Here is a 16,660-nt window from a genome sequence, read left to right as displayed (position 1 = left end):
ACAAATCCCTGATGGCAGAGAGGTGCTGGATGGATTTGAGTTTGCCATGAGCCTTTGACCTTGACTTGCTTTAGGGACACACACAGTGTTCCAGAATGAGCTTATTGTTTAGCGTGTACCCTTCCAGCCACACAACTTATCATCTATAGCCTAATACTGGCCTTAAGCGATTTGATTTTATATGTATATGCGAGAAACAAATAAATAAGGATTTAAATGATTTAATTCTTGCTTCTGGCAGAATGTTGTAGAATTATTATTTATTTTTGTTTTTGTTTAACACTATTGTCCTTTGAGATAGCTTACATAATTCGCAATCTAATTAAGCCTCTGCAACAACGTTGAGTTTCAGTAAGAACAAATGAAGAGGCAGTTTTTAGCTCCAAAATTAGCATTTTATTTGGAAGGTTGGGGTCAGAGATGTATAATTTGTGTTCCAGTACACATGGTTATCCACAAAGCTTAAGTCCAACACCTTTGTCCAGTCTTAAAGCTGATTCCGTAATTAGTGCCGAGCATAACATCCCACCCCCACCCCCAACCCTTTTTGGTACAAATTCAACAGTTGTGCTGACAAGATCACTACTTTAATTTCTTTTTTTTTTAAGTGTGTGTTTTTTTTTTCTTTTTTTTCTTACAAAAAACTCTCTTAACTTCTACACATTTAATGTCACCCAGATTTTTATTTTTTTTTCTTTCCACTTTGTAAATAAATTTGGGAAACAACAATTTTTTTCCTTTCTGTTGTCATGAAAAGATAAAAACATGCAAAAAACTTGAATTTGTAGTTCAAATTATACATTTACAAGTTTGGAACTTTTTGCACTTCTTCATATACTACATCAAAAGAAAGGATAAAGAAAAAAAAAACATTATGTACACATTATCTTATCTTTTTACAGTGAAGTAAAACTTGAAAATACCAGATGATGACTAAGGCAAATGAAGTGTACATAGATTAGACCAAAAAAGTTTTTTGTTGTTTTTGTAAAACACTACATCACTTCAAAAAAAAGAGAACAAAAAGCTGCTACAAAAGTATGATTCATAACTCCCTTTATTTGCAACCAGCTGCATAATTTTTTTAATTTTTTTGTGTTTTTTTAGTGAGAAAGTCTAGATGTCTAGCATACTGTACAGTGTTGCTCGTAACTGTTTTTCTTTTCCAACCAAACTAACAAATGATCCTTCATTTCTTCATCGTTGTGGTTCATTTAAATAATCCTCAACAAACAGGAGCATTTTGTAACCAAAGGAGAAAAAAAAAAAGCATGTAGAAGCATACCAGAGTGTAACATACTTTGTTTGAAATCACTCCAAAAGTCAGTACCATTAAAGCCTTGAACATAAAACTAATCATTTAGATCCAAAAAAATGTACAAAAAGGCACATTATATCCCAGTGCTTCTGTACTGTGAAATTCAAGTGTAACTGAGCGCATTCAATACCAACAATCTGAATGGTGACAGTCCACCAGTGTTCCCTCCCACTTCCTCCGTAACTGGACCACAGTCTATGCCTAAGCTTTCAACAAGCATATGTATGCGTAGACTACAACAATAAGCCTAGGTTGGTTGTTTTTTGAAAAGAATTCTGAATCAATGTTTATTTTTTTGTTTATTTTCTGTCATGGTTCTACCTTTCTCTCTCTCAGGGAATATCAGCTGTCCATGTCCATCAACAGGAAATCTTTCCTTTTCTTCATTTTTTTTCTCTCTCATCTTTATATCCTTCAGGGCGTGACTGTGTGTCCTAGTCGTCACTTCCACCGTACATGTCTGCCAGTTTTCTAAAGCGAGGGCCCCAGTCGTTGAGGTAATCGTAGTCCTGGTCGCCCCCGCTGCTGGAGGAGTTGAGGGAGCTTAGGGAGCCAGCTGTGGAGCCGCTGCCCTCGTAGTCGAACACTAGCAGGGAGTCGTAGGGAGGAGCGGTGGGGTCATTGTCTGCTGCCTTGAGTCCCTGTACAAAAAAAAAACCAAAACGTTAGATGAGAAGATTAAACACCGTCTCCAACGAGGAGTGAGTCACGTAAAAATAACTCTCCCACCCACTACCGCACACAAATGGCTGTACTAAAAACAGTCGGTCGCTCCCTCCGCACTTGCTCAGGAAATAAGGATTAATCAGGCTCTACTGTTCCTGTGTGTTTCCTCTGTGTTGTTTCATTGGGATTCTCCTGATGTTTCTAGGCTGCTGGCTTGATCGAAAGCCAAGATTGAGCATGACCAGTAGCCTCAGATGACAGTTCCATCTCCCCTTACCCCAACTAACACTCCTCTGGCTTTGTACAGGGAGCACGACTCTGGCACCGACACATGGTCGTCTATCATCAGATCAAAATATTTGTAACATTTTATATCTGAATGTGGCCTAAACACTACGCCTAACTGTGGAAACCAGCGAGAACGTGTCTCTGTGTGTTATCGTGAAGCCCGCAGTGCTGGTGGGAGCGGTTCTACTTTCAAGATCATGTTTGACATTCCAAGAAATCCTCACACCGGTGTGAAAAGTCCTCATGGATTGTTATTGATTTCCAGCCTCCTTCCTTAACGGGACTTGGGAGAGTTGATGGATTGCCAATCTAGGAGTTGAGATGCGCTTTGGCCATGAACCATGTGGATCCAGGCTTTGTTTCTCCCTTTTACCCCCTGGAACTGAGGACACCCAACAAATAATAAATGAATTAAAAATAAAGTGGAGCAACATAACGCAGAGAAATGAGACCTCAGCTCGCTGGGAACTTGTCGAAGATTTATAGTTTCCTCCGCACTGCCATTACAGTGCTGAAATGCTCTCAAATAAAAAGATGTACTGAATTAAAGTGCCCGGGCACTTAGCGATTATTTTCCACTTGTTAGCTTTTTGTTAAGTATTTGCTCAGGGCTGTGGTGCTGATAATTTTGTGGGAAATATGACAGATGGATCGTTCATTACAATTACAACCATAATCGCTCTGCTGGTTATAGCCCCCTCCATCTACAACCACAACCCCACTGGCAGTTTCATAAGGTTAGTCAATCACGGAACTCACTGTAATTTCATTGTTAACTGAGTCATACACCGCACCGAAGATAATAACCACTCTTAGTAAAATGGTGAACTCGCTGTCTCTTTTTTGTGCCACGGTTAACAAAGAGATGTGCAATCAATCCACTGTAATCTCTAGGCACACCTAACCCCGCCAGGCTCTATGTAAAACAATGAACGCCATCATTTAAGGTTTGCGTCCCTCTGTGGAGAGACGTCCCACCTGTGGACAACAAAGGTCATTTGAAGTTGGTGCTATTGTATTTAAACTACCCCCTCCCCCTCTGTCAGAACAAAGCAGGAGTTCAGTAATAGACCTTTGTTTGTCAGATTGTCAAGTTAAAGTCCTTCTGCTAAACCTATTCCTATTTTTTGTCCATCTAATTTAATTAGGAGACACAAGCTCCTGGGGCATGTGGAGACCATTCAGGATGGAGATCAGACACACTCCCCCTCCCCAGCCCTCGCTGTCTCCCTGCTCCTCTGGCAGATAGCCCTATCAGTTAGGTCGGATTCCAGCTCCATGTGCATGCTGAAGCTACCATGACTGAGCTTTAGTGGCAGTCAAATTTGGAACTAAAAACAGGTCAGGGTGCTCGGAAATGTCTCAAAGGCCTTGCAAGCACTATAAAATGATATGTTTAAAAAAAAGCTAAAGAAAAAAATAAGTGATCAAGAATGGTTTAAACTGTCAGGCTGTTACTCGCGGGACAGCACAGACTATTACATTTCATCACATATTAGCTGTTACGACAAGTAACATGGCTCACGGTGAGATTAAAATAAGAGGTGCCTGAGTAAAGGGATCTGAGAGATAGATGTTCGGGGGCAGAGCAGAGAGAGCTAGCTCTAATCTAAAAACATGGGCACCATCCAAAAACTAGGGGAGAACTCCATTTGTAATGCTGTGAAACTCTTGTCTGTTGGAGCTTGTGAAAAATATATGACTGCTCTTTTCATTTTACATTCTCCCTTCATGCTGGAGTCAATGATGGCCTGAGGCAAACGAGGGCACGCCGAGCAGTTCACTGCGATAGAAAGCCAATGTATTGCTTCTCGCATCTCCTATTTCTATATCCTGACACATCTATAACTCTACTTTGGCAGAAAATGAGGAGAAAAACAATTATATCCAAGTGAGTTAGCATCATGTACTTTTTGGGCTTTATACATGTTTGAGTGGATATTTCTGAAATGAAAAAAGTTTCAACTTTCTGCTGGGAAAAGATGAAAACAATTCTCATAACGACTGATTCAATTTAAAGTACTTCTCTGTCAACTACAAGGGAGCGAGCAACTCCTTGATGCTCAGTCATATGAGCCAAATTGTTTATTTAGACACAAGTTTATTATAAGAAAACCAGTCAGCTTGGAAATGAAATTCAAGCTTTGCAAGACCTCTGATCCTTTTATTTCAGCTCTTATCCTTGGATTTGATTTTCACCTCACCGCAAAATAATGTCAGATTTCAACAACATTACTGGCTGATGTTTTTACCTCATTGATGAAGTCTCCGATGTCTCCGGGGTGGGGTGCTGCTGACCTCATTGGGTACTGTGGCTCAGGGTGGAGGGGCCTCTCGTCTAGACGGCGGATTCCCACCGGCTTGATGGCATCGGGCTCTATCGTGTCCGGCTGCTGGAGCTGACTCAGGTCATAATCCTGGGGAATACAGACAGAAGGGACTTAGCTAAGCACCGTGGCAAGACCCCAAACTGAGTATGATTATTTAAATAGGTAAGCACATCCTGTGCTGTAAGTAGGAAGAAGTAGTTCAGCTCAGTGGAGGGGAGATTTTAAAGTTAGAATCCAGCGAGAAGAGTTGAGGGAACACGAGGGAAACTTTAATCTTCTTGTCTGTGAAGTACAAGCCCAGGGACAATTTGACACATAAAAAAGCGCCAGCGCTGAGGGGGGGCCAAGCTGAGGACCACATCATACGCTGCAGAGTGTTTGTACTTGGGCGGTGTGCTGCAGGAAGGATGTGCAGGCGACTGTTTTGCTCTAATCAATGCCCAGACACGGGATGGTGGATATGCATAAGCCATTTCTAATCCTATTAACATTACCAAGGCAACCTGAATGGCTCGCAGTTTGCGCAAAGTCATGGGCAAGGAAGAAGGAGGAAAAAAAGGGTGAAGAGAAAAAAAGAGTTAAGAGCGAGAAAGAGGCTGTGGTGAAGAACAACCCAGCTGAGCTGAATGACTGAATGGTATCAGGGTGACAGCAGATATGATAGAGAAAATGCCATTTGAGAATCAGAGTGTGTGCCTAATAAGCGTGCATGATGGATTGTCTCTCTTTAAGAGATTTTCGTAATCCATCCATCTCTAATATGCCCCTTCAAAATTGTCTTTGCTCAGTTGCACACGTACCTACACACAGACACTCGAAAGAGTGGAAAAAACGTGCAGATATTCTTGAAACAATTTTACAACAAATCCTCAAATGAAGCACCAACATCCTGAATAGAAAAAACACAACCAAGCAAGAAGTCAGTTTACAAGTACTTTACTCCAGACATTTTTTTGCTATTTGATTTAATACCCAATAACAAAAGCTCTGTTGGTGAATGGGGTATAATAACAGTCACATGCCACACGAAAAAGGTATCCATCATCTTTGGCTCATTTCAGTCCAACTCCCATTTCACCTTGTCTAAGGTCGTGCTCCAGAAGGGTCAGGAACAAGTGACAGGAATTGCAATGGAGCCATATAATGGCTTAACTATGCAGGAAGGTCTAATGATACACCAGCCCCCTTCAGGGATCAGACTTTTCACACATACGCTGGCCTGATGAAATATTTGCCACCGGCGTTCATGACCCACATTCAAAGAAGACTAAACATTGTTAAGCATCATACACCCCATATATATATATATATATATATATATATATATATATATATATATATATATATATATATAAAAAAAACATGCTTTCAAGTGCAAGGTGCCTGTTAGAGGATTATGTTGTCGTTCTGTTTTACTGTGATACATTTGGTCGACAGATTACTACCATTCTCATGTCCTTGCAATTATAAGCTTATCATTAGCTCAGCATAAAGACTAGAAATAGGTCTGCTTGTTAGCAGTTCCCCATCTTCGCTGAGGTTACTTCTTACTGTGCAGATCTGAGCATAGTTTTCCTTTTCTTATATACAGCAATATTAATAAAACAAGAGTAAAAAAAAAAAAAAGAAATCCAAAAATTTTAAACTATTTGAAAGCTGTAGATGTAGTTCAGTAATTATTTCCTTTTGCTCAGGGTTATGAAAAATTTAAATAATGACCAAAGGTGCAAAAAAGCAAGCGCTATTTTCTAATAAATTTGGAGTTCTCCTTGAAGTTAAGTCATAGTTCCTCTGATGTGCAGAATGTCTTCTTATCTGTGTAACAGGTGGTTAATTTGTTTCATTTATTGAAAAATAAATCAAAACCTTTCGGGTTTTTCCAAAGCATGCCTTCAAAGCCACACTGGGTTAGGTTAAGGTGAAGGAAATTTTCCTGAGGTCACTTATGGAAGCAGATGGCTCTTTCTCTCCCATTTTTTTTTAACTTGCAAACCTGTCCGCAACTGCCTGTCCATCTGTCATTATTTCCTTATTATTACTTTTTTCAATGTGTGCTGAGTGGGTGCCTGATCAGCTGTCTGCCTTTGATGAAATGCGTACTTCACAGAGCAATACAAAACCAGGGCAATGGCAGCAACAACTAAAATCATATACTCTGAGCGCACCCAATGGTCTGACACTTCAATTTCCTCCCCAGCGGGAGATAGGGAGAACAGAGGTGGGCATTATAAAGTCCACGTTGCTGGGAAAGTCAGGTCTATTTTTTACCCAACACTGACTTCGCCGATTCCACAGACAAGACCATTTTCTCCTGGCTCCCTGCCCTTCTCAGCACCACTCAAAATGGAAGCTTGTTTTCCCTCAATAAATTGCTGCACCCGCTCGTTTGCCTTTGAAGGGTGTTATATCATGTGGCTGTTTCCTTTTCAACATGTTTTGGGCCGCAAGTTTGTGCATTTTGTGCTGGAAAGTGAGGACGCGAATACACAAGTGGTTCAGTCCCTCCTGTCTAATCACTGGCAGATGTGTAATGGCTTTCCAGTCGTATTGTTACCTTAGACAGGGCTTCATTATTGTGCCACAGCAGATGTCTGTCTCTAAATGACATCAGCTTACCAATTACAAGTCTCCCAGGCTAATTTGCTCCTGCTCTGGGTCAGGCTGGGGTCTCCCGCACATTTCTGCTATATCTAAGCCACCAAAGCACTTCAGCAAGCAGCAAGAAAATAGCCCATTTGGTATATTACTGCCTTTTTTTTATGAAATGATTCCATTTTGCTAACAAGGGGTTATTAGGACAATTGAATTTGTGCCTGTGTGTGAGCCTGATCAGTGCGGGATGATACAGAGATGTGACTCTCCCGATGCCTGTGGCAATGCATGTCTGTTGTGTTGGTGTTGCGAAGCGGAGAGCAGTTCCAGTTGAGAGACATTCCCAATATTTCTGGAACCAATTGGATCAAAATGTGTTTGCCTTATTGATTCCAGCTTTCGATTTCCAGCTCCCTCCTAGAAAAAAAACTTCCAATTTACGTCTTACAATTCATTGTGAATTGCTGAAGTGTATCCTAAAGCGGCACAATGAGCAGACCTCATGCTAGAATGAAGCATTGTAAGTCTATGCATGCTTGCAAAAGAATCTAGGTGGTCCTCTATGTCCTCTGTAGCTTCAGCTATGCAGAAATTGCTTCCGTGCTGCATAAATATGACCTGAATATTCCACACCAACAAAGACCACACACTGTACAGCTAGATGATGTGTATAGCATGGCATTTCTCTGCAGTGTGAATAGACTCCTAAGCTGCAATAACACAAAGGTTCTCCACAAAACAAGAAAAGAAAGAAAAAGAACAAAAAGTTGTTTGGATAAACATATAAACATGTTACAATGCAAAAAGAATTTTAGAAATCTGAGCATTATTGTCATTATTATTAACTTAAAAATGTGCTGTTGTGGAATTTTGATACTTTTTGGATACATCAAAGAATTACAGTTATTTAGGACCATTAAAATCTGGTTTATTAACTGCCCCTGAGATGTTTTCTTGTTTCATATCTCCCTATACTAAACTATGCTGACACAGTCCAAATAAAAAAAAACCCCCCAAAAAAACCAGAAACTTTGAATTTGTAAAGTATTTCTCTGTTACTTTCTTTATTAATGCCTAATTGATATAGACATCAAGACATACAGTAATGTGCAAAAATCAAAAACAGAGTCTCTATAATTATAACCAACTAGATAGTCGATATATGGTACAATCACCTTTACTCTTTGACACACCTGAACTCTCCCTGGCAAGCTTTCCTAAGCAGTCTTCAGGAATAGTTCTCCAGGCTTCTTGAAGGACACTGAAAGCTGATTGACGGTGGTCTATCATGTGTTTTTCTATTCAGGTATACTTTTATTTGGGGTCTTTGTCATGCTGAAACATTTCCATGTTGCAATTAAATGCTTTGCAGATGATACTGCATGGTAGATAAAATCTGATTGTACTTTGCTGCGTTCATAATTCCATGAAGTTTGACAGTGAGAGCAGACCCAAACCATGACAGAGCCTCCACCGTGTTTTACAGTTGGCTGTAGACTCTTGTGCTGTACTTCTGTCCTGATCTTCTCTGAACATACTGACAACAATTTGAACTAAAGATTTCACACCATAAGACTTTCTGTTAATTTTGATTATAGTACTTGTGTAAGTTTGCATCACTCAGCCTTTGTTTGCCTGATGGATACAGATTGTTTTTTAGGCGAACTACTTCAGTTTCCTCAGTTCTTTTTAGGGCACAGTGCACATCGTGGCGAAATATGCCAAGTTTTTGGACACTAGCTCTTTGGGAATGACTTTCTTGGTGCAAAAAATACTTTGTTAAATACCTGTGTTGTCTGTGGTATTTTCAGTAGATTCAACTAAATTGGGGTGAGGGTGTTTGCTAGTAACTAATACAAGGCATAAAAAGAAAATTCATCAATTATCAATTAAGTTAAACAAAAAAATCTCTGAAAATAATCAGGTACAAGGACTGGACTGAAAATGAGTGAAAAAAGCAGCAATTATCCATAAAAACATTTGCTGCTTTGAAAGATCCTTTAGAAACCCAGGGAAACTATTGCTCAGGACCATTTTAAAAACAAGAACATCTGGCTCCTTGTAAACAAAATATAAAGAATTGTGGGGTAGCTCAAGGCTTGCGCACAGTACTCTATGATTCATTTATTATTTATTATTTATTTAACTTTTCAATTCAGCACAGTTTGGGTTTTATATCGTTTGTTTGGGGCTGAATAAAAAAGCAGACACTGCCACAAATGTCATCAGATTCTCTTAAAATCATTTAAATCCTGGTACAATTCACAATCAGTAATTAACATCTGTTGTTACCTATTCTATTGAGAACAGCAGATTTTCTGATTCTTTAGAGGTGCACCCAAACTGTTATGATTCTTACCTGATCCTCTTCTCCTCCACCTTCTTCATCATACTTCAGGATGTTGTCTCTCACGTCATCCTCAGGATCGATAAGGAGCTGCTTAGCCTGACGTTCTTTATCACGACGCTTCATCCACACCACAAACATCAGCACGAGAACTAATAGGCAGAAAGAAAAGCAGCTCTCATACAATGAAAAATAATAACCTGCATATTTTCATTCAAATGTAATCGGATCCAGTGTTTTAGAGCTTGGACGTGGGCCTGATCAAGGCTATCTTTTTGTTAATCCTGCGGTAATCTAGTGATATCTCGGATAATGTTTAGCTGTCTTTATAATCCCCGTGTGCGTTCCCGTGGTGTGCTGTTTGAGAGAGCCACTGAGACACTCACTGAGGAGGATGATGATGCAGAGCAGAATGGAGATGATGGCGCCTGTGCCTAGGCCGGCAGCCATGATGTGCTGCTGGTCAGTGCAGTCTCCGTTCATGTCGCACTGGCACACTTTAATCCGCAGGTAGGAGGTGTTAGACATGGGCAGGTTGCCTGAGTCCGTGATTATGATGGGGATCTCATAGATACCACTTTCAAGGAAGCCAATCTTCAGGCTCACCTGAGCATAGTCACCTGAGAGACGGACAGGAGAAAAGAGCTGTCTTAGCACCTTGTTAGAGGAAACACATTTCGAGTGGTGAGTCTAAAGATTAAATAACTCAGGCTGTTTAAATATAAAAGAGACAGGAAGCCTTTCATAGGGGATTAAGTCTAAACTCTGAATGCTTGTTTGTGTAGACTATGTTCGCAGCGTGATTACACTCCTATTACCACAAATATGCAACATAAATTCCTACCTGGAAGTTGCATCAGCATATCTAATCCAAAACATGGTCCTGATTTGGATTTGGAGCTTATAAATCTACTGAATGCGTTTTGATAATGCTGCTTAGGCTAAATTCCCAGCTGCGATAATCCAAATGCCATTATCCTATTAAGATATATTCACTGCGTTTCAACTCGCACCATCTAGTAGCTAACAAACAACAGATGAGTTCCTACACTCGTGTTTTGTTGTAAATTAGCATAAACAATTAGTGACTGCTGAGTAAGGTTAATATATTGTTTCATTGTCAGATCTGGCTGTGTGATTTCTACAGCGTGTAACTAATACACAAATTTCACATGTGCTTTGGAGGATAACAGATGTGAATGCTATAAATACTGTATGATTTGAGACTTTGGAGTTTTCTAATTAATCATCAAATGCCACTTTTTACTTTTCTTTTACATCAACAAACACAAACGTGGGCACGCAAGCGCAAAACAGCCGAATTGCCTTCTGTCACACGCTATCAGGGGAACAGCAAAACGAAGGTTAGTTTTACTAAATTAGCCCAGGGCTCGAGCGCCTGAGCAGCACAGTGAAATCATAGTCTGCATCTTACCGCTGATTCTTGTTATGGTCCAGTTTCTCCGAACATCAACGGGCCTGTTGGCTAACTCAAAGGCGAATGGCCCAGCATTTGGGCTCAGGTCTCCATCAAATGCAGTGATGTTGATGGCATTCGGGTCTGGCTTTTCACATATTTCCACCTCCTGAGGGGACACCCGGGGCGCATTGTCATTGATATCCAGTAGGAAGATTTGGAGAGTTCCTGTGCCACTTGCTGGCGGTATACCTGTGTAAAATAAAAAACACACATATAGTTAACATCAACTTTTTACGAGACGTAAGATTTCCCAAAATTCACATATGGAAAGCAATACTTGCTATTGAAATGCCATCTCTCATTTCGCAGTTATTATACAGTGGACATAGAAAAGTAAAGCATGAAGTTTAAACTTTGGGTTTCACTCTAAAAAGCTTTTTGCTCTAGTGGAGGAAGATCCGCACAAAATGAATACTGATCTGAGAATTTAATCTTATGTGAGGAGATGGGCCGAAACACTTGGATATCAGAACATTTAGTGTGTGTGTGTGTGTGTGTGTGTGTGTGTCTCTGAGTGTGTATGTTTGTATGTGTGTCTGAAGAACGTCTTCCTGACGAAGGGCACGGGTCGGGAATACTAAAGCAGACAAACAGAGCCCACTGTCGCTCCTCTCAGGCTCCTCTATGTATTCACTCAGCTAAGAGGCTTTTTTACCATTCAGGCCACGCTCAAAGGAGCTAGTCATCCAATCCTGACCCATTAATGCTGAGAAACCTCTTTATTGGTGGAGTTTTTAAGCCTATTGGCCTAAGCTATGCTCCGTAGAACAGGGTAAACCTGAACAGAGGTAAATCCCGCCAGTTCAGAGACGAGGTGAATACATCCACATGCTCTGGGATTGCTAGCACATTAACCCCCCAATAAGGTGCTCGGCGTTTCAGATGTGCCAAGTGCCTGGTTTAAGGTTGACCTTCGAGAATTGAGAATGTCTTTGTGGCTTTAACCAAGATAGATTTTTTTTTCAGCAGATGCGTTGCACTTGTGCACTGGCTTCAGGTGAAACACATCACAGAGGTAGTCAAAGTGATGCAAGGTGGAAGATAGACCTTTGAGAGGTAGGCTACACTAGACAGCTAGGCTTCCTTTAGAGAAGTGAGTATTAGCTCTTACTGCATCCATCTAGATAGATACGTACCATTGTCAGTAGCCAGGAATGTTGCATTGTACAGATTGTTCTTCACGTAAGGTGATTCTCGGTCCAAAATGGCAATCGTTGTGATCCGGCCGGTGTTTGTGTCGATCCTTAACCAGTTGGCTGGATCTGAGAGTTTGGAGTACCTGAAGAGAAATACAAAGAGATTCACACAGTGACTCGTTATTTCAAGCCAGGCGTTATTTACCGAGTTCTCTGATAAAAGCATCGAGAATGTCTCAAAGGTTTAATTTTGTATTCTGCTGGAAAAAAAAGTCTGTTTCCAGCTTGGCATTTTATTCTTTTTGTCTTTATTAGTTTACACGGAATAAATATTTTAGACCATGAATTTTTACATAATTATTCTAACTTTGGAGAGCAGCCTCACGGGGGAAACCAAACTCAGTAGCTCAAACTAATTTGTAGGACAAGCCGTGGAATTACAAAGCTAGCTCATTTCTCATGGACTGTTTTCAAGCAGATAAATACTTCCACTGCCAAATAGCTGTGATGAAAAGGAAAAAAAATAAGGCTGAAGAATGAGATGGAGACTGCTGCTGGCTGCTAAGTGTTATCTTAACAGGCCTAATGGAGAGAATAGCTGTCACCTTAACCTACCATATTACTCCATATTTTTCACATGCTCAATAGCATTATTCATATTAGAAGCTGGATGTGATGTACTTGAAAAGGGGGAGAACACATTCGAGGAAATTGGGCTAACTTTAAAGATTAGAGGAATTCTTCCAAATTTCCACATCTGAAAGGTGGACTCGAATCTTTTGAAGAGGTGTAAAGTTTCAATCAGACTCTCCTTTTTACTTTTTACTGTAAAATGTACCTGATGGTTTGCTGCATGAAGCGATCAGGATCCTGTGCACTGAAAGTGGTCAGTGTTGACTGTGGCATCATTCCCTCTTCAAGCCTAACGAATTTGGGGTTGGGCTCAAAGTAAGGACTCTCATTGACATCTATCACTCTGATGGAGACGGTGGCAGTGGACTGTCGGGGAGTGTGGATGCCTTTGGCCAGGGAAACTTCATTCCTCGCTTCCACTGTCAGCACATACGTCCTGCTGGTTTCATAATCAATAGGCTGAAAAACAGTAAAGGAGATTGGAGTGAATCACACCTTAAACATATAGGGTAAACTAAATCACATGAAAATTGTGGTTATGTGTCACTGATCTGAAAGCAATAACTAAATCATTTTCTTCGTCTTTGCCTGAAAAATGCTATCGTGAACACTTGCATTGGACAGTGGGACGAGATAAAGAGACTAAATCCTTTTATGGTCAGCTCAAGGATACAAAACAGCAGGAGAGCTGGTGTAAGAGATGCGCAACCAATCTTTTCCATTTGAAATGTGGTCGGAATTAACAAAAAAAAAAGGATTTAAATCTTTCATTATATTTTAAAATTTTGATTTTGCACAATATTTGTTAGGAACAAAGCTTTTACAAAATATAAATTGCTGTCACTAAATTAACCTTTGTAAAAAAAAAAAAAAAAAAAAAGACAAAATCCGAGAGGTGCTGCAATTTATCAGTACTCGTCTACAGATGCTTTACACAAAATTATTTTTCTACTTTCAGATAATTAATCAGGGCGGATTGCTAATGGGTTTTTACAGACAAGAGGTGAGATGACATATGAGGCAACTTTCCTTCTATTAAATCCATGCATCTCCTAATCAAATAAACATGACCCATGTTTTTCATGCCAGACCACATGTCATGTATCATTGCAAACATATATGCATACATATACTATGCGTTTCCATGGGATTACAGGCTGTTTGAAGAGCTTTTTCAATAGGAGGCTTTACCTTGACGACTGTTACCAAGCCCTCATTAGTGGTTGGATCAGTGGGCACGGAGAACCTGCCGGTGGGGTCGCCCCCGGTGATTTTGTAGACAGCATTCCAGGCCGGCGTGTTGGGCTGGTCCTTGTCAGTCACTGTCAGGTTAGCCACAATGACATTCACGCGGTTTTCAGGCACCTCGCCGAAAAACTGCATGAATAAACCATGAACACAGAGAGCAGCGAGCTGTTAGTGATACTGCTGTGGCAGCGAAAAATACACTGAGCCTTGTCTCACACGGCACAGCAGGACCGATCTTGGGTAAATAGATATCTAAGGTAACTTATCATGTCGTCATGGTCATCTCATTCCCCGTGCTCCCCCGATAGCACAACAGTAGCATTACAAATTTCAGTGATTCGCAGGCACAGCAAGTGCCTCTTTCACTCGGGCAGGCATCCCCTGTACTTGCATGTGTCAACATTTGGAGGGGGATATAACACTTTACGCATGGCTGGTAACTTGTATATCTGTGTATGGCTTCAGAAATGCAGGGCAAGCAGAACTAGGTAAGTGAGCAGAACCGATAGCTGAGTGCATATATCTACATTGGGGTGAAACAGGAGTCCTTGTGGTGCCTCTTTTACGCTAAGATTGCTGTGCTGACATCTCCGATATGAGCTTGTTTCTTACCGTCTCAGCAGTAAACTCTGGCGGGTTGTCGTTAATGTCAGTGACTCTGATGACAGCCGTGGCCGTGTTAGAGAGGCCATACATGGGATTGCCCTCCATGTCACTGGCCTGGATTATCAGTGTGTACTGTGGCACTTTCTAAAGGGAAAGGAAAAAGAGGCTGAATTAGCATCACTCCCAATGGCATCATCAAAAAATCTCCATTTGAAGCTTCATAAAAACAGGATCCATTCTTAAGACTATTGAATTGATTGAGGCTCCCTATTAAGAAGGCAGCACACTGTAAATCAGTATTAATGTGTCCAAATAAAGTGAAACCAAACTGAACAGGCTAGCTTCATAATTATCGTGACTGATGGTGGGTTTTTTATATTAATCTGGTTTATTTCCTGTGAGGTACTCTGAATTTGTTTGTGTGTCTCTGTGTGCGCGTGCGAAAAGTACATCTCTGCTCTGGACAGTATCATGAAGCTAACAAATGACTCCTTTCACATTAAAAACCACTCAGGTGATGGACCAGTTGCTAGGTAATGAGAGTCGGCCAAATTACTTTCATGGTGGCAACTGGCGGACATAAAATGGTGGCCCCCAGGGCGGAAGTGATTGAGCAGCCACCTCAGCCAGATTGCCCTCACTAGAATTGAACCAACTGGCAACTAGCTGTATATATTACTTTATTTATTATGAGATAGATCCCTGCAATTCCAGAGATGGAAAAATAAGATGAAAGTACAGCTCGTAGGCTAGAAAAAAGACAGAAGAAAAAAACAAAGAAAAGAAAAACACAGAGAAGGTGAAAATGAAGAAAGTCCAGTTCTACTTCTCTTTTAATTCTAAATAAGAAATATTCCCGTTGGCTTGTTAGCTCTCAGACAGCCTTGATATATGTTTAAGCAGCTTTGGCATTCCTTTAAAAAGGAATCGAAACATAAACCTCAAATGCACTGATATATCTCCAGAGTAAGAAGATGAAGAACATGGAATATAACGGATGGCCTTGCTAATGAAGGTGTCACTTAAATGCAGGTGCAGTATGCCTATTAAATCAACCTTCTTAAACACAATTTTTACAGTCAGAGTAAGGTAGTAACAGTATTTGAGCAGATTAAACAAGTACCAAGGAAAGAAAAGTGTCAAATACCTCTCTGTCCAGGCCTGCTGCTACTGTAATGATGCCTCCGGTTTTGTTGTTGATGGTGAACATATTGGAGGTTGGACTCTCGGGATTCTGAGACAAGATCTTGTAACGTAGCATCCCATTGGCTGTTTTGGGGTCATCTTTGTCAACAGCCGTCACTGTCATAACAAATGATCCTAAGGGATAGAAAGAACGAGACAGGGTGTCGATATTTTCACGTCACCGCTCTAATTGGCAATCAAAATACATTAGAAGTTCAGCGAATGCCGCTACGCTGAACACAACCTGAATTATAGCTCTGCTGTAATACATCCTTAATGCTTTTGTTTTCTTATAATACAGCTGATCGCTAGACAAAGTGATAACACAGTGGCCACCCCAGAAATGCCATCAATACTCTTTAATCTGCAAACACAGTGGTAGAGAATACACTTTATTACCTGGCTTGGAACCCTCTGGAACGGTGCCATTCCAGATCTGATGGGTGAACTCGGGTCTGTTGTCATTCATGTCGATCACATTGATCACAATATCAATAGGGTTTTCAACTTGGTTTCCATTCAGGTCTACTGCATGAGCTCTTAGCTGGAGGAAAATACAAACACATCTGTACTATAAGCACTGTTCAAGTAAAGGATGTTCTCATACACATAAACAACATATGGGCTTAAACCACAAAGCACTTACTCAGTCTCACCTATCAAACTTTGTGTTAAAGCCATTACAAGAATTAGTCTTATACCAACTTGTGTGCGGGTTACTGCTCATATACAGTGCCTTGAAAAAGTATTTGGAGTACTTTTCCACGTTTTGCCACGTTACAACAACATATTTTAACAGAGATTATATGTGATAGCCACATAAAGTGTGGC

The 16,660-nt window shown here is 40.6% G+C and overlaps 1 protein-coding gene across 1 annotated transcript in view; it reads right to left on the bottom strand.

The window, feature by feature from the left end:
- Window positions 1-663: 663 nt before the first annotated feature.
- The window catches only part of cdh2 (cadherin 2, type 1, N-cadherin (neuronal)), a 61,512-nt gene continuing 45,515 nt past the window's right edge, over window positions 664-16,660 (bottom strand). The window contains exons 6-16 of the mRNA XM_082512376.1: window positions 16,229-16,373; window positions 15,792-15,964; window positions 14,651-14,788; window positions 13,982-14,167; window positions 12,996-13,249; window positions 12,158-12,300; window positions 10,977-11,210; window positions 9,928-10,161; window positions 9,554-9,693; window positions 4,525-4,689; window positions 664-1,959 (exon numbers count right to left, since the gene is read on the bottom strand). Of these exons, the coding sequence (XP_082368502.1) occupies window positions 1,753-1,959; window positions 4,525-4,689; window positions 9,554-9,693; window positions 9,928-10,161; window positions 10,977-11,210; window positions 12,158-12,300; window positions 12,996-13,249; window positions 13,982-14,167; window positions 14,651-14,788; window positions 15,792-15,964; window positions 16,229-16,373 (2,019 nt within the window). The 3' untranslated portion in view covers window positions 664-1,752. The remainder of the gene's footprint in view (window positions 1,960-4,524; window positions 4,690-9,553; window positions 9,694-9,927; window positions 10,162-10,976; window positions 11,211-12,157; window positions 12,301-12,995; window positions 13,250-13,981; window positions 14,168-14,650; window positions 14,789-15,791; window positions 15,965-16,228; window positions 16,374-16,660) is intronic.

This window comes from Aulonocara stuartgranti (assembly GCF_965226115.1).
Source record: "Aulonocara stuartgranti genome assembly, chromosome: 18".
In the NCBI taxonomy this organism is placed as follows: Eukaryota; Metazoa; Chordata; class Actinopteri; order Cichliformes; family Cichlidae; genus Aulonocara; species Aulonocara stuartgranti.
The sequence above is the reverse complement of the archived record's forward strand: the minus strand, read 5'-3'. Positions and strand labels throughout refer to the sequence as shown.